Source organism: Antedon bifida, chromosome 11 (genome assembly GCF_963402885.1).
Source record: "Antedon bifida chromosome 11, ecAntBifi1.1, whole genome shotgun sequence".
In the NCBI taxonomy this organism is placed as follows: domain Eukaryota; kingdom Metazoa; phylum Echinodermata; class Crinoidea; order Comatulida; family Antedonidae; genus Antedon; species Antedon bifida.
Genome location: NC_136236.1, coordinates 1252984 through 1271788, shown reverse-complemented (window position 1 = coordinate 1271788; position 18805 = coordinate 1252984). Strand labels below are relative to the sequence as shown.

The 18805-nt window shown below is 35.0% G+C and overlaps 1 protein-coding gene across 2 annotated transcripts; it reads right to left on the bottom strand.

Moving 5' to 3' along the window:
* Window positions 1-365: 365 nt before the first annotated feature.
* LOC144856213 (uncharacterized) lies at window positions 366-11368 on the bottom strand. 2 transcript variants are annotated; one of them, XM_078714165.1, is made up of 7 exons: window positions 11125-11368; window positions 3433-3520; window positions 3161-3328; window positions 2635-2787; window positions 2143-2310; window positions 1882-2049; window positions 366-1684 (listed from the first exon to the last, which is right to left on the bottom strand). In XM_078714165.1, exons 2-7 carry the CDS (start codon window positions 3506-3508, stop codon window positions 747-749), a joined length of 1671 nt encoding a protein of 556 aa, XP_078570291.1. In that variant the 5' UTR covers window positions 3509-3520; window positions 11125-11368; the 3' UTR covers window positions 366-746. The 2 variants fall into 2 exon arrangements, with proteins under 2 accessions (XP_078570291.1, XP_078570290.1); XM_078714164.1 differs by having other exon boundaries at window positions 11134-11368.
* Between the last annotated feature and the right edge of the window lie 7437 nt (window positions 11369-18805).

The following is an 18805-nucleotide window of genomic DNA, read 5'->3' as shown; positions in this document are numbered from 1 at the left end:
ATTAATATTTTAACTTTTATATTTAAATGTTTAATCTGCATGTTACAGAATTATATATATAATATTTATTATGTGTTTTATGACGTCATAACATCAGTCGGGCATCTCGGATTATTTACCGGAAGCTGGACATAAAATGACCATTAGTGGACAATTGATGGACAGGGGCGATAGTCTAGGTACCATCTCTTTCATGCATGACTGCTACTAGTAGTCAGATTTATATTCTCGTTTCTCCAGTTCAATAAAAAACACAACATTAAAAGGTGATTTTTTTGTTACTAATTTATTTTGTTTCACAAACTTTCACTTCAGTCCATCATAGGCCTACAGGCTTCATCTATATTTGATAATAATTATAACAATTCTAAACTAGTATTCTATCGCTTTCCGGCACATTGCAAACATCTGCAGACCTAAAAATAATTTGAACCTATGTTAAGTCGACGTTAACGTGTGCGTACTAATTAGTACATTTATCGGCGCGCGTTTGAACGCTCGTTAAGCGTATCTGACAAAAAAGATCGGCACTTTTAACGCCGCTTATCGGTACGGAGATTTTTCAGTGTCGTATTTTACCATCAGCCGCATTTTATAATTCAAGGTGTTTCGTTATCACTTTTAATAATTTACAAAATGTTTTTATTTCTATCCATAGCCGTGACGTCATCGACGTTTCTTCCTTTTCCAGGCCATATTGTTTTTAAGCTGGTATCTCTTTTCTCGTCTTAACCTTTGACACGTCGTTAAACGTCTTGTCTGTCATTTTGAAACTCTTTACCTTCGTCAATTATTTTCTTCTCTAATTTCGTTTCCATTGGTGAACTTGTAGTCGGTATGGTGTTTCTGTCGTCAGCATTTTCTGGAAGGGTTTCCAAAATTGTGATACGTTCCGTCAGAACCTCCGTAACTTCGTCGTCAGTCTCGTTGTTGTTTTGGCGTAGACGTGGGTTAGGGAATGGAGTGGGCTTCCAGTTTCCGAATGGAACGCTTCTATCTTCAATCTTTGGCGGTTTTGATTGGCTGTCAAGTCTACCTTCTAATGTCAAATCAGTTATTATTTGTATACTCTGTGTTTGTAGCAAAGCTTCCTCGGTTGCTATTGGTTCACTAGTTGTCAAATCTGTTACGTCATCAATTATCAAATCTGTTGTGTTACTTTGCGTTGGAAACGAAGTGGTAACGCTGTTAAGTTCTGTAAAATGGTTTGAGTCTACGATGATGAGATTAATCGGCGTTGAACTTGGACCATCAGTGCGCATTTCTGACAAACGCGTTCCTGATTGAATTTCTTCCGTCGTAATTGGTAGATTAGTGACGCCCTGAGTTGTTACTTCAATTAGTCCTTCCGTTTTGTCACTAACTGTTTCGGTTGTTTTAATTCCGTCTGTGACAATTTCTTTCACCGTTACTTTATTTAATGGTTCTGTCGATGATATATCTATTGAGGGTGATGTTTGATGCTGTTGTATTGGTGGTGTTGGCGTCACAGTTGTTGCTTGAATACTGGTTGATTCTGGTGCAGGATTCGTGACGTGATTTTTAGTTTTGGTGGTAAAAGATGGAGGTGGTCTTGGGGGCGTCGGTGGTGGCGGTAATGTTGGAGGTTTTGTTGGAAAGGGCTTCTTTTCAGGTGTCGGTTTTTCTTTGCTGTTTGTTTCTTTCTTTGATTCTTTTGCTTTATCTACAAGAAAATGAATGTTTTTATTAGTCGTTGAATGGGGAAAATATTTTCATGAGGTGAAACATGTTACCGTTCTATTTAACAAGGCATTTACTTAGTTTGGTGGCATATACAGCAGTATTACAATTAATATAACTCGAATTATGTCAGGCTGCTTTACAGAGCCTAATTAAACATGTTAGCCCATCTGCGCTTACATTTGAATCTACATTCTCCCTTGTACATGACAGATAGATGTTTTGGTTCCACTAGGCATCTTCTATATTCCAATACGTGAACATTCTCATGTGTTTTGGAATCACTTCCACATACCGGATCGTATGCGAACTCTTTCTTCAGCATCGACTTGCACCGCCTCCTCGATTCTACAAGTTAACAAACATAATACATATCTCATTTTTGTTCCGTGTGCATTGTAAACATTTATTGACGGTAGTAAACATTAAGTACTTGCTTACTTCGTTTTGTTCCGCACTCGCCAAACGATTTTACTCGAAGATTCATATCTAATGTATGGCACGCCGTCTTAGATAGGACATCGTTGTTTATGTATGACACGCCATCAGTGCCACAGACTGGCTGGAATTTTGAACTTATGCGATATCCACAAGCAGCAGTGTAAGATTCTACGATAAAAATATAAAAAATATAAGAGGCATTTAAAAAAAAGTGAGCCAAAGTTGACACTATTTGTATTATTACCATTCGATTCCGATAATATTAGTATTATTCGTTATCGTCACCTAATTCCTTTTCATCATATCGTCATCATCATCATTGATCATCATCTTCATTATGTCATCATCAGCGTATCATATATTCACTCGTCACTGTTAATAATCGGCGGCATTGTCATCATCCCCCCACCCCTCGTCATATCTTCGCTATCAGCGCCGTTGTCATCGTAGGTCAACAAGATAATTAATATAATTTATTTAAATAAAACTTGCTTGTATTTGAGCAGAATCCGTCATATTGCTTTGCTAACTGTTGTCCATTATAACACCTTTCTTGGTTTAGCAAGCATTCATTATTGTACGTTTTTTCATCTGATCCACAAACTGGCGACAACAGCTTCGGACATCGATGTTCACACTCCTTTTCTGAAAATAAAAACACAAATCATTTGAATACTAACTGCGTCCAAATTACACCAATCAAGGCGAACCTAGTTTAGATTATAAATGAAGTAACATTCATGTTTTAACTCCTGTTCATGCGCACACCTCGCGTAAAACCATTGGAAATAATAATTAATATAGGACGCCCTCTATATCGTCACACAAATTCCGGTTGCTAAAATGTGCGACTTTCTAACGTGTATGTATGACACTGTCTGCCCTATGCCTAATTCAGTGGATTCATTTTTAACTTTGACAATATTATAATATAATCTCCATACATTGTATATGACTCTTCAGTTATCCAATTCCGTCACATAGATTGAGATAATTTTCACTACAAATAAAATCTTACGTTCAACTTGTTTTGGTAAACATTTCCCATAATGCATCACGTTAATGTCCAATCGCGCCCAGCACGCGTACACTTTCATGACGCATTGATTAAAGTATGTCACGTGATCGCTGCCACATACAGGTACGTGGTAGTCATAGTAACAATGTCGACTGCACGGATCTTTACCTATATAAAAAAAAAGCACATTACGTCATTTTAAAGTTTGCTGTGTAATATTTGTGATTTTGTGTAATATTTTATTAATCAAATGTATAGTAAATAAAACTTACTATTATAAACAAATGGATCTTGAGCTTGGATGAGTAATAAATTAGAAATTAACAAAAGTGTTAAAATGATTGACATCTCAAAACCACACTGAAAACAAGAACAAAATGATGTTACAAACAACAGTATGTGAATCATAATGTGACAGATATAACCGACTTTGATTTGTAAAAAATAAATGTCTGCCAACAAACACAACCCGTTAAATTATGAATAATTAGAAATTACTATCGATCAACTCGAGACAAATTGTGTAAAATAACCCTGCAATTCACCCCTACAACATGCTAGCCTGGCGAGACAGCGTGTGAGTCACTGCAAACCAACGCGTTTAGAAAGCTCTTGAGAGACCCGTGTCTTCGTTCTCCCGAGGAAATGAATTAAATCGCGATTCACTTATATATTCTTATGATTTGTTACTAGATACATTCCGACGACATGCCGTGTGTGTACATTTAATATTACTGCTGATGAGATTACATTATTGTTTAGTTTCCTGGTAAATTCCACAAGTTGTTTTCATATTTGAAATGCATCCAATTATTGAATTTGTCTGTCAAGGCTATTTCGTGTATTCTTCCACACTATCACGTGACCTTAACTTTCTTCCGTTCGCAAATTTAATTTGTAACCAGGATTTAAATTTACCACAAATAATGTCTGTATTGCTCATTGCACAAATCCGTGTTATCTTTTCCTACTAACATGTTATGCACACCGTTTACTGGTATGTTCATGTTAAACTACGTGCGCAAGCGTGCTTTAAAATGAGGATGATATACGGCACGCATTTCTACACGCGTAACTTCGCGTCTCTCCGTAGTATTGTGACTGCATTGCAATTACAAAAAATGGTGTTGTTGCTGGTAATTCGTCACTGACGTGACATAACGCGTGTAAAAGTTGATATAATAAATAGGTTTTTATACGCGCGATACCATTGTGTTTGCTTGCATAGTGTCAAACATTCGTAAGGATTGTCAAATATATTTAGTCTCAAATTATGCTCTTTTGACTTATCATATTAATCTGAAAAAAGTTAATTCTCGTGAGAATCCGGGAGCAAAGTGAGATCAAGGGAACTAACAGAGTAACAATCAACGGAGCGCTACGATCTTGGAATCAATGCCTCCAGAGGGCGTGATTGAGTGGCAGACAGTCAAAACGGGGATATTGAGGAAATTAATAAGATAAACAAAGATATTCAAACGAAAAAATTGAGTTCAGTTTGTGTGTACAGTAGTTACGGACAATTAGATTATCATGATGTGAAGAAAATCGTGCAATTCGTGACTGTAACAACCCGCCATCTAACAACCCCTCCCCGCCGCCCACTTTCACTAACATCACTAAGTGTGTGGTGGCTTGGATCATAATAACTATTGATATATAATATTGATATTTGTCAAGTCAACTGTTTCAATAGCCAATTTATTATTATTTCCTTTCCTGGGTGCTTGCCAATCTTGCGTTATAATTAGTCAATGTATCCGTCGTCTGTACAACGTCTTTATAATCTGATCATAAATATTAAAAACATTTCGTTTTAAATTAATACGTATTTGTAGCATTTATATTTAGTCAGTTACTTGACCTTATAAAACTATTTTTGTCAAACATTTTATCAGATTCTTCAGTTGTGATAGATTTTAACTATTTGAAGTAAGCATTATTGTGAAAGTATACTCATTTCTAATATTTCCATTATCATGGCAACTTCTCTAATACAGCGACTGTCTTACAGGCCATAGTCTAACTTTAACATAGTACAGGCCCTACATGTGATACACATGTGATACCGTGTTACATGCCTTGCCATGATACTGGATATAATCGTGTATAGTTAGTATGTGTTCTTAGACTTCATAACACTTTCAAATGCCCTGTTTCTACGCTATCAAATGTTATGTGACAAAAATGTGGTGTGCCCATTATATAGACATGATGATCTCATATCACTACCATATTTAGGTATATTACTACCATATTTGGGCACATCACACTCTTTTGTCCCAACTAATTTGATAGTGTAACAGACCTTTAGACTTAATATAACACTTTCTGCCATTCGAAAACCTGAACTCAAATTTTTCCAACGACAACTGTTAGTTGTCCTCGACTCGGCAATTATCGTAGAATATTGTTTAATTCTCGATGAGTAAGGTATTGTTCTCTACAGCTTTCAATTTAGTTCAAACTTAGTGTTTATAATAATTATAATCCACTCAACAACTGTTCTTTACCAACGGTTAAATTTCTTCTCATAAATATTTTAATCATATTCATTTATTCATGAGTTCATTGTACTTTATTCCATAATTATATTATAGTTATAAAAAATGAAATTCAACTTTCATGTTCATAGTAAGATTCTTTACCATAAAAATGTTTTTATTGAATCTGCAGTATGTTTTGCAAATAGATAACATAACAGAAAAGAATATTAAAAGTAAAAAATACTTGACTCTTCAAATAATTTTAAAGAGGATAAAAAAAAACAATGTTCCATTTTGTCCACAGATTAGCCTAGTTCTATTCCATGCTTGAATGTACAGTATTAATCTTAACGTTCCACTTTCAAAATCGATTAATTTCCAACGTTTTTGGTTAGTTTCAAAGAATTTCCAAGTTCAAGGAAGTGGTAAAATGTGTTTTCCTGTAAGAGGGCAGATGTTGAATGTTCTCTCGTCTCAAACCATTTCTAAGCACACGTTTATTCGATCCTTAGCCAATGTATTGACCACTAACAAACATTGATGGTTTTAGATACTTTGCCAATGTATTGGCCACTAACAGGAATTTTTAAATTAAATAAAGATTGAAGCCCGGGGGGATGCCAACAACAATATTTTTGGGGTTTTTTTTAATAGGCCTACTTTGATAAGTAATGATACCGCCAGTTTCGAGTTTTCAGTGTATTTTTTTCCATTAATTTGCAATATAAGTTTAAAGTTATAAGGATGACATCATCACAGCTTTAGATTTAGAAATCAATATAGGATGTATATATAAACTAGGTATTAAAAAAAACCTGTATTTATATTCCTTGAACGAGGCCGCTAAATATTGACTAAGTTTAATCTAAATCTGCAACATGGTCGTCGTGTTAACACCAAGGACATAGACTTAACTTGTAGCATCTCGTATGAGTATGTTCTTTGATCAGAGTAACTGCATAAAACAAAAAAGGCAAAACGTATTTGTTTTCGATTTGTAATGTAAATGCTGGGGGATGTAAGATTAGTTAAACGATGGGGTACGGAAGCGTTCAGCCCCGCTACGTGGTGTTGTGTGTATACTCGGCTTAGCGAGGCCTAATTGAATGTTCTGCTTTCGGGTATTAAGGTTTTACGTTACAGAATCGATGTAGTATTTGTATCCCGATAACAACTGATTCAAGGGGAGGACTTTGGGACAGGATTAACAAATCAAGAGTTTATATCATGCTTAGGCCTAGATTATGATTCGCTATTAACTCACTGTTAGGACGCTTTCCTTGTATTTACTCAATGTATTAAGTTCAAACTAACCGTGTTTAGTAATGGTATGTGTAAGTAATCATATCAACCTTAAAATGCCAGAAGAATTTAGTCCACAGTTTTGCAAAATGTCATTATGGGATTTTTTTTTCATTATATGGTTATACTCGCACTAATAACATTAGCTTTGACTAAGGCATCTTTTCTATAGACACATTCTAATTCCGCTGAGATTTGCCTTAGTTTCGTTTGGCTAGACTCATTTGGCTGCGTAAATTCGGTTATGGGGCAAATATGACGGTGTAATTGAGTTTATCTTGATGTTAGATGAGTTGACATATCATAAATTATTAAGTTTAGTTTTCCACTTTTCGACAGAATTCGAGTTGGTTCCCCACTAGGAAGCAACGCAAGAACGTCGCAACGGGGAAAAAACATAGCAACGCGCGAATAACCAATCACAAACGATGTTTCGATAGTCCCGTCACTGTGATTGGTCAAATTACTTACGTTGCGTACGTCATTTACGCTGCTTCCCTGAGTGAGAATAACACTTTAGAAAATAACACAGCTCGCGCGTAAAGATTGTTTAGTTACTTATGTCCCATTAGAAGTTAAGTAAGAACAGATTTCTTACCAACATTTTAAGTGGCAGTCACTTTCCGGGTCATACCACGCCAACACATGCCAATGGTGGAAGACCCTTTAATGTTACTTTCCTTTTCCTCCCTTCCCCTTCAAGTTGCGGTTACTCTAAGTACTTTGAACTTTACCAAGTGCATCAGCTCCATAAGTCCACAACACGCGATGACGGCGAAACTTACAAACTCCCTGATTGACTAATCGATGTATATTTAACGAAAAACTTATAGATTATCTAGCAGCGAAAAACAGCGGAATATGACTTTTTAGCAAGATAATTTATCAGTAGAAACTAAGACGGTAATGAGTGAAAGTGTTTCGTTTATTTACAAACTTATAAACAATATTAAGCCTGCTGATTAGGACTTAAGCCATTCGAGTGTCCACAAAACAAGAATGATAAAATATATCCAAGAATGTAGATTTTCAATAGAAAACTTTATGAAAAAAAGAGAGATGGTTGTTTGGTGACCATCGTACGAAAATATTTTCACTTTTTTTGTCATTAAATTTGGTATTGAACTTAAATTTTTGTTCGTAGTAAATATTTTAATATGTTCGGTATATATTGTATAAAGTATATAAATAGGCCTTTTTACGTATGTAATGTGTAATGTTACGTATTATGTAGGCCGATATAGAAAAGATACAGTAACCCATATTTAATCCAAAAATATCTACTTTTTGAAATGAATTTGCAAATTTAGTCTGAAATCATTGAATATTTAATAAATGCCAATATTAACCATATGTTTGTGACCTTAAATGTTCGCGATTTGCAAATATGAATAATATAAGCTTAATCTGCAGTAACCGTTAATTTTCATGATCTTTTATATTTTAATCGCAGACATTAAGGTCGCGCGGAAATAAAGGTCTATACGTCTCTATATCATTTACAAATTAAAAGGATGTATCTAATATATATTAATTAATTATCGTCCTAACGGAAATATTATACACATAAAAATGTTTGAGATTATAAATATAGACCGGTACATCCATGTTGTAATCACTACATGTGTGCTGGCATTTATTGAACCTAATTTATGTAATTAATAATTCATTACACTAATTTATATTATATTATTAGTTCAGGTGATGATATATTATAAGTGCTTGTAGAACCCAATGTTATACCTCACAATTATGTGATGACCATTACGATGACCATATTGTAAAGCTCTGTCTACACTATCAAACTAGTTCGACAAAAAAAAAGTGTGATGTGCCTGTAGTAGTGGTATGCCCAAATATGGTAGTGATACGACATCATCCTGTCCATATATGGGCACATCAAATTTATTTTGTCACATACAGTTTGATAGTATAGACAGAGCTTCAATGACAGCACGACACATAGTTTGACGCGCGTGTCCAAAAAAAATGATGACTGTGAAACTCTTTCGTATTCGCCCGTCAATTTGTGTATTAGCGTAGGCCTACTTAAAAATACGTTCTAACATTGTCGATAATGCAAGTTGACCTAAATCTATATTTAAATAAATGTCCGGTTCAGACTATAATCCTAATTAACCAGAATATCTTAATTAGGATGTATGTGTACATTTGTACCTGGAGAATGACGTATTCAATTATACTAAAGATACTGAAACATAGTGTGTTACATGTTAAAAATTGTACAAACTTGTTTTTCTGTATTTACAATGAATTATATAATGTTTATCTAAAGTAGTTTTTTATATTAAGATTTTAACCAGCCTGTTAGTGGCGATGATTCGCTGTTGGTTTGGAGTGAAATAAAGAAATAGAGAAACTTTGTTATGACTTTTGGTTTGAGCATGGATTTATAGGTCCATGGTTTGAGCATAACGCTAATAATACCTTGAAAAACATTAAATCTAAACCAAGTTAGTTGGTGGCAGTTTCATGTAAAAAATGTTTAATTACAGACGTGTATTTACTACAGTATACTGAATAGTCTAATGGAAATAGGAAATGAAACATGGAATGAACTTGGCTCATATTAAACTATGGGGCGCCGTTTGGGAAATGTATAATTATGTTACAATAAAGCCATTGTAACATAATTAGGCCTATACATGTCCCAACATGCGCCCCGTATTAAACTACACTTTAAGACATTAGCATCACTTTCTTTATCATTTATATTTTTAGGTCTATTTTGATCAAGATAACGACAAGCAGTCAAAGAAACAGTAAGTTGTTTCATGTTGCAAAACGTTCATTAATTATATTATTGAATCATTGCTGATAGCTTAAGGTTGTATTTTGCAATGGGCTGTTTAAATGAAAATTACGCTAAAATTGTCTTCGAGCCTCCTCAAAATGTTAAAACTTTTGAACAGTATTTTGGCCTATTAGAATATATTCCGATTGTGCATATGTTCCATTTAAGCGGGGGCTATAATGCATGTAGTGTACCCCCATTTTTCGTAAGTAAGTAATATCCCTTCTTATAGAACATTATGTTTACGTATCTACATTCATTTTCCAAATATTGCAAACATTATGTTTGATAAATGAATACAAATATTGATGTTTATTCACTTGGTGCTACACTTGACCTTCAAAAAAGAGGGAATGTATCTCAATTGAATTACGTGTGATAATCAACAGATACGGAAACCATTGTTGACGTGAGCGCCTCGGGTTGTATGTAGTCGATCTGTATAATGATTAGTAGGCCTAAAAACAGTATGTCCCAACACCGAATAATATGGAACTCACAATGGTATACGGTACATTTCCAAACGTCTGCAGCATCTGTAGTTTGTAGCACCGAAGGTAGCAAGTACAATAACTGTAACCACAGTATAGTAAAGAGTAGCAGGGAAGCAGCAACAGCAGGCTAGTTTTTAGTATAATAGGCCTAAAAATGTAATACTTTATAAAAGTTCTGCAGCATTTGTTGGTAATACAGTTGTAGCACCGTACAGTAGCAAGTACAATATTTAATCACAATATAGTAAAGAGTAGCAGGGAGGCACTAGGCTAGTTTTAGTATAATAATTAGTAGGCCTAAAAATGTAATACTACTACAGAAGTTCTGCAGCATCTGTAGGTAATTTGTAGTACCGTACAGTCGCAAGCCTACAACTGTATTTATAGTAGTAGCAGGGAAGCGAGAACAGTACGCTAGTTTTGGCGTACTTATCAGATAACACATAACATAGCACTTACGAGGTAGAGTGGCAACATCAGGCCTACTAGGTAGTAATTAAAAACTAGTGTAAACGGATTCGGTGACTAAACGTTCAATCGGACGGACGGGGCCGAGAAAAGGAAAGAATGCCGACTGCTGACCCTAAAGTTACCAGGTGCATTGTACATAGTACCAATATTACTTTATTGTGTTTTATGCCAAAATAAAAGACATTTACTCATCTTTAAGTTGGAATTAAGTCGATAGAGTGAGAGTCTATATATTGTTGTGTGTAGAAAATACAGAACTATCATCGGGTGACATTTAGGCCTACAGTTGTAATTAACAAAAACCATCTTAGTTTTACTTAATCATCTTTTTTTAAAAGTTAGAGCATAAAAGTTATCGAAAGTAAAATAATCAAAGACAAATGAAATAACACGTACGGTGCTTACCAATGTTGAAATGTGTAAGAAGCGTTCTTGTCTCTTTCTATTAATCTGTTGCTTTTGAACGTCTGATGATATCAGTAACGGGACTACTAACCAACCTCATTCACCAGAGACTGTTTCACTAAAACTTTAAAGTTCTTTCAATTTTAGTTTCTACGACGGAAACCAGTCACTTCTGATTTGTTAACTGTGTCGCGCATGCGTTGATGCATCATGATGATTCAGATAAGTTTGTCATACGTCATCAAACTTTGAAATTGTCAATAGAATTCCGATAATTAATCAAAATACGTCATCAAGAAAGAATTATCTATTGCTGAAAGTGTATACATTTTATTTATAAAAGAATGTGAAATGATGTTAAAGTGTTTTAACCCTTCCTCACTAAATTGCGTTCCCATCAAAATACTTAACCGGAAATATTTAAGTAGTGATAATATAAATAGCGTACTAATTAAAGGCATTCTGTCAAGTACAAGAGGACCATTTTGACTATAACCCGGAGAAGTTTGAATAACTCTTTAGTCTACAACGAACTAGACGCCGCACGTGGATTTATCATGGTTACGTCATCTTCTTGGACATGATGCACACAAATATATAATTAGCCACGTAAATTGGTCTTCTTTTGAAGTTGTGATCTTCAAACTATTTGTGCTGTCTATTTTCAGTATTTTACCAAAAAAAGTTTTTATTGTCTATGACAATAATTTTACAACACAATGGCGCCCTCTGTCTGTTCTTACTTTCTGTAGTTGGCGGTATGTTGAATTTTCCTCAACCAATATGTACGCAATAGAATTTGTTTTTTTTAAATATATATTAAATATGATGATATCGAAAGGCACCTAACATATAGGTATCGGTTTAGCCCTTTATTAAATAAATAGAAACAAATTGAGAGAAACAATGTGCCGTAAACGATACAGAGAATAAACAAGTACGATAAGAGACACAGCGACGATGTGGGAAGGAAACGAGGATAAAACGAAATCAAGAGAAGCGATTCTGAGATGGGAGAGAATGAGAGATAAAGGGAACATAAAACTTAGTAAGCTGAGGAGCCTTACCACAAGATGAAGAGAAACGGAGATAACTCGAAAATAGCTAATTAGAAGATAGATAGAAGTTAAAGAAAGAGGAGCCAATGATACGAGAAAACAAAAGAAATAACGATAACAGGTGTAGCAAGATGAGCCAATGATACGAGAAAACAAATTGTAGCAAAAGGAGCCAATCACCGTAGATGAAAAGGACATCCAATAAAACGACTCTTGTGTTTATAAAAGTAAAGATTTTTTAAGCTAGTGCGCCACCAATATGCATAACGTCAAATTCATTGTTTTCGACATCATTTTTTAACAAGCCAAGTGATAGATGGGGTTACGTGACGTAACACGCACGCGTAACGATGATAGACGACAGGAAATAAATACAATTAAGTGAATTATTAGGTGATTTTCGATCTAAATATAACGAGACCGATTCCATAAGATGAGAAAAACACATGTCAAGTTCTTGCGGGGAAAAAAACACGATTTGGAAGAAAATAAGACAGAAAAACAGAAATGTTAAGGAAAAACAACTTTTAATCCATGTATGGTAGCCAATTAAAATAATTACGTAATTTATTATGTAACTGTTATGTAATAGAAATTTATCGTAAATAAGAAATTAGAAAAATCGATAATCTTTTGTTTAAGCACGTGTTTGATATTAAAGGTCTTCATTCCACTAGCAATACATTAGTACATAGGCCTATATCTAGATCCTAAGAAAATCTTTCCACCATCTGGTAGATTACAATTATAATTTGACTGGTCTTTTTGCAGACCAGACGTACAGACGGTACTACGGTACTAACATGAATGTTAATTTAGCTTCTCTGTCCCATTTACTGATTACCAAAACCTGTCAGCTGGTAAAATTAGCAATATTACTAACAATTATTGATCCACAAACGGTGACAATAACAAGAGCAGTGATTAGGGCAGCACGGATTACATAACAGTTGGAAGATTCAATATGTATTGACTGCGTAATGAACCAGCTATCACGTAGGCCCCCTTTGTTAACAACCTTCCCCCTGTACTGTACCGTAACATGTCTATTTTTATTTTGGAATATATATTTTTGTATTGTATCGTATATATTGCACTTTTATATTTGGTATCGTTCATATCTCAATCATCATCAACTTTCTCCCTCACGTCGCACGCGCCCATTATTTCCTAACGGTTTTGGTGAAATTCCAGAACGATGTTAAATTTTTAAAGAATTGTGTAATGGCCTAATATTACAACCCCCCGCCCCCCCTTTCCTCTTTAAGGGGACACTTTCCTATGGAACGGACAAGGTATATTTACCACATTCGTCCATTAGAGGACCAGTTCGTTTGATGCCAAATTATTATATGTATTATAAAAGAATATCTTTTTCTGGTCCTAAAATGTTATGATAGGTTTTATTATTCTCGGATGGCATTATAAGTTCCCGGATGTTGGTCCTCACACAGCCGTGAGAGGATTTCAATTTCTATAATGTAACACTTCCCGTTTCGTTGTTCTTACTTGTATTCCTTTGTATATATACCACCTATAGTGTGTACTTAGCTGGCAATAGTCGAGAGTGAAAAACAACAATTTAAATAGTACTTTCACTTTTTGTGAATGATCCAATTGGCTTTGTTCTTTTGTGTGTTGTATTTTACCGTCTTTTATTGTCTTTTGTGTCATGCAGTCACCACATGGTGAATATTAATTGTACCGTACTGGTGTTCTCTAATTATCCAGATATGCATCTACCAAATGTTCAATATATATCTTTCATAAATTACTCACAAAGAAAGTTTTTATTTGTGTGTTTATGTGTTCTCTATTGGCAAGTACATTCCAGTAACCAACTAAATTATATATTAAACGTTTTTTAATGATGTAATTTAAGGGTGTTTATGACTAAAATTATCCTCTTATTTTTCTTGTTGAGCTCTGACCTCAATGTACTTGTGTCCAAGAAAATGTTAAAATCTTCTGTTAGTTCTGTTTGAGGCCCACCGTTAATTATTTTAGTTGCGATGTTACACTTTATACCAGTATACTCAGTAGTCTTGTTGACCATAATATTGTATCAAAAACCATTGGAATCCTTTGTTACTTATTCTGCTTGAGGCCCACCGTTAATTATTTTAGTTGCAATGTTACACTTTATACTAGTATAGTCTTGTTGGCCACAATATTGTATCAAAGACCATTGGAATCCTTTGTTAGGTCTTCCGCTTGTACACAGTTAATTGCAATTATTCCTAATTATTTAAAAATGAAAATAACCACATCCAAGGTCTCGTAGTTCTTAAACTTAAGTAGTGTTTTCTTACCTTTTAAACTCCAATCGGAAGTACAAATAATAAACATTTGTTCAACTGTACACATGGCTCAAATTGGTTTAAGTAGTGGATTTTGTGTTTTCTTGTTATATTTGGACGTCGAACCTTCATGAGTACAGTAGGCCTACCAATAAATTGTTATTGTTATTTATGCTTTTGTGTTAGACCCATGGGTGTCAATCGAAGCTCTAATTTAAATATAACGCACTTTGATTCAATAACGAATACATTGGTATAAATAAAATATCCACGAGTCCATTACAGTAGGCCTATATGTAATAATAATAAATTCAGTTTTCGTGTAAACGATCATAATTATTATTCTAACCCAACGGCTGTACATCCTATCCGAAGGACGTGGGGTCACATATGTAGGACATCTTTACATACGCGCCGGATGTTACTGTTCATTTTATAGACCTATCTTCATACCTTAAAGGTATATAGTGATTATACGTAATGGATATATTTACTGTAATGAATATCTATGCCTTATATCAACCGTCAGCAGTGGATACTAATTGTGGACACGGAAGTAAAATTGTATTAGTATAATTATACGATACATTGGTATATATCACCACCATTAGTATGGTAATCACGCATAATATATGCATCTCTCTTATTGATTTTAAAATAAATGACATATAATAAATGAATAGTCTAGTACTGTCTGGGTTGAGCACATCGATTCTTGACAACATTATGGTATGAACTCTGGTCCTATTGCCTTAGATGATAGACCTACGAGATGTATGTAAGGCATATAAAGCCCTATTATTATTACCAGTTTATACATTTTACTCCGGGTCCTCTTGTCATTTTAGATGATACCTATAGGCCTACGTAGATTCAAAGACAAGGCATAAAAAGCCTTATACCAGTTTAACCTCTTATGGAGGAAAAGCACCATACTACATAATATTTTTTCCCTCCATATATATATTCCCTTCATAAATATATATATATATATTCATATTTATTTGAAGTATCAATCAATCAATCATACATCATTGATATTGATGGGATTGGCGGCGTATGGAACGTCATGTACGCAAAAATTACCGAGTGTCAAATCTACATTCGTTTTGCGTGATACGTGATCGTTGACTGGTTGTCAAGGGATCGCGAGTCTACTGAAATGCTTGAGGAATCGCATTATAGCAGCAGCGCAAAAAAGCCTTAAAATGAAAATGTGTGATTACGTCATCAGCTATACACGATGTGTCTATTGCACGTCATAGCTGCCATTTCAGAATCAATTCGAATGAATCAGGGAGATTTTATTGCGTATGTTCCTTTTTTTTAAACCAGTATCTATGTTTTATAATAGGGCACTTGTGAATAGTCCAATGTTGGTATACAGTAATATCCTTCATATAAAATGTGCGTATTTCAATCTAGATTTTTTTTTATTATGATTGTTGTTATGCACTCAGCATGTACAACTATTAGGCCTACTTGCTTTCTTCTTTTGCGGTGGGTAGTATCAGAGATGACATCTCTCTGGTAATAGGTCGTTGTGGTATAACAGTTATTTCCTAATATTCCTCATTTGTATTTTTATTTCGTAGGTCCCTGGATGACTGTAGGGGAAGGGTTATCCCGTTCATTGAGATTTATGAATTGAGAGAAAAAATGATAACAGTTTTATTTTGTATGACCGGTATCGTAAGAGCTCCGTCCGTTTACAAATTCTCTATTAGCGTGTAAGGAAATACGTATTGTGCCGTTGGTATACAATTATATTAGATAAGACATATACAAACACCTAGTAATCGAATTAAGTCGATACATAATACTACTGTTAACATCGCCCTAACAATTATGCCTAATAAATGAGAAAACGCATCGAAATAGCAATCGCGGCATTATGTGTTCGCGCCTTTATTCTCAGTCGCAATGGCTAAATTATTAAATTATTTAATTTGATATTTGCTGACATTTTGCATGATGCGATTAGTCTCCTCAACGGCGGTTATTTACAACGCTTCAACAATGTTTTAGTGTATAAAATAAATGATCTAGTAAGCCCCGTAAGTAATTTGACCAATCACAAGCGATGGATCATCAGAACTGTCGCTTGTGATTGGTCAACTCAATTTGCGTTGCGCGTATTTCTTTACGTTGCGTTTACGTCGTTGCTATGCGTCCGCGCGGGAAACCAGCTTGACTTAATTGCACTGCGTTTTCTCTTTATATGACACTACCTATGACACTACTTAACAAAGGTTACCAACCAAACCAGAGAGTGGAATACAAACAGTCTCCAAATGAAACGTAGGCCTATGGCCGGCCAGGTCGGGATATCTTAATGCGTAGCTGACCGTACCACCATATTACAGTATTAAAGAAATCCAATTATAGCATTGCCGCGGTTGAATAATAAATGAATTAGGTTTCTTATTGAATTAATTAGTTCAAATATTAACATTATAAGAGAGCAGCGTCTTTGATAAATGTAACTGGATTATTAGCGTTAAACACTAGTATTAGTTGGACATCTGTTATGGAATTGGTTACAATAATATGTCCACTTGGGTGTGACTTTCGCACCTACCCACACCTTTGTCAATGCGACACACACTACCAGCACCTCTATCTCAAGAGAGCACCATCGTGACTTCTTCAGGCCCCACAAATTCTACCCACACCTTTCTATCTTTCTAGACACTACCAGCTTCAGGCCCACACATTCCGTCGCCGCCTTCAATCAATTTTTATTATGTTTTCTAATCTCACCAAAAACAGCAGACAATGTCGATATTAAAACGGAAATGGTGGTCCAAACCAAAAGATTGCAACGTCCAAACGGAAACGATAACAAACAATAATTTAGCGATCTCGAAATTATATTCTAAAGAAAAAAAAAATCTCCCATATATGGACATATCATGTCATATCACTACCCTATTTGGGCACGTCACACTTTTTATGTCAAACTTGTTTGATAGAGTAGACAGAGCTTAGGAGACTAGCGATCTTGAGCGTTTTTTCGGACAGGTAACCACTTACATATAAAGATTTTGGCTTAAGATCAAAATGGTCCCCTTTACATTTTACACGTCCAAATGACGTCACCATAGACTATCGTAGTCTAACAAGCTTAATGTGACGTCATTTGATGCTAGGCCTCATAAACCGTGTGGATCGTGCGTTAAAACTAGGTCATATGTCTTCTACCAATCACTAAGCAGAATGCTAATCAGATTGTGGTATCGCAGACAAGAATCATTCTTATCGAGAAATTAGCTTTTAGAAAAAATATATGAATAAATGATTTGAAAACCGATAATTATCAGAGAAACTAGATCAAAATTCATAACATTTTATGCAATGAAACCGATTCCAACTTTGATATACCTGTGTTCATTCAAAATAAACAACAATGTTCTGGTGATTGGCCGTGTTGTCTGCTACTGCTGCACGACTTATCGTCATCGAAGCTAATTATGCTAAACGCTGACATATACGGTACTACTGCTTGTAATTATGAAGGAAAATGATCTTAGTACATCCCCCGGGGGTAATAGAAAAAATTATATAATCCGGGGAGCATGTTTATGAAATGTCATTCGCGTAGAATGGGGCCTATAACCGGTGTGTTTTACTTGTACAGTATAATATGCATGTCATTCGCGTAGAATGGGGCCTATAACCGGTGTGTTTTACTGTACAATATGCTTATACTAGTGCTTATCAGCTGTATATTATATCGGTTTATTAGTAATGGTTCCAAAAAAATCGATAGTTTTCGCAGCAGACGAATGACGTCACTGTTGTAACGCTGTGTGATTTGTCGATCATTGGTGACGGAAACGCGTGGACATCTAGTGTACAACAGCATCGTAAAATCGTTATAAAACGAATTGGTGTGAATTGGTAATAACATAATGACACTGCAAACGATGTTATGAGGTCATTTTATGATAACAAGGAAACGTTTACTATGTTTCTATGAAACTATATTTCCCTTTACACTATCACGGAAGGATATATCAAATTTTAAGTACAGATTTTTAGGTGATTTTCTTTTCAATAATACTTTTAGTTCTTACTTTAGACACAATAGAACAGACACCAAAATGACAATACTGTCTATGTGTACGTGTGTTCAATGACATCCAAGCCCCACTAGACAATCGAACATTCCCCACCTATGTTTTTGCAAGTCATTTGTGCCAGGCTAACTGTCACTTGTGATTGGTCAACTCCCTTGTATTGGACGCGCACCGTTACGTAGCGTCAGTGGGAACCAATCTTTAGTTAGTCAAGGCTTTCATTCGCGCGATA

What these genes read in the sequence shown, in the direction of transcription:
- LOC144856213 (XM_078714165.1), bottom strand. Translation starts at nt 3,508, where the DNA reads ATGTCAATCATTTTAACACTTTTGTTAATTTCTAATTTATTACTCATC. An exon ending in AGATCCATTTGTTTATAATA is followed by an intron (nt 3,329 to 3,432) that starts GTAAGTTTTATT and finishes TTTTTTATATAG; the next exon opens with GTAAAGATCCGTGCAGTCGA. An exon ending in CGAGTGCGGAACAAAACGAA is followed by an intron (nt 2,050 to 2,142) that starts GTAAGCAAGTAC and finishes GTTAACTTGTAG; the next exon opens with AATCGAGGAGGCGGTGCAAG.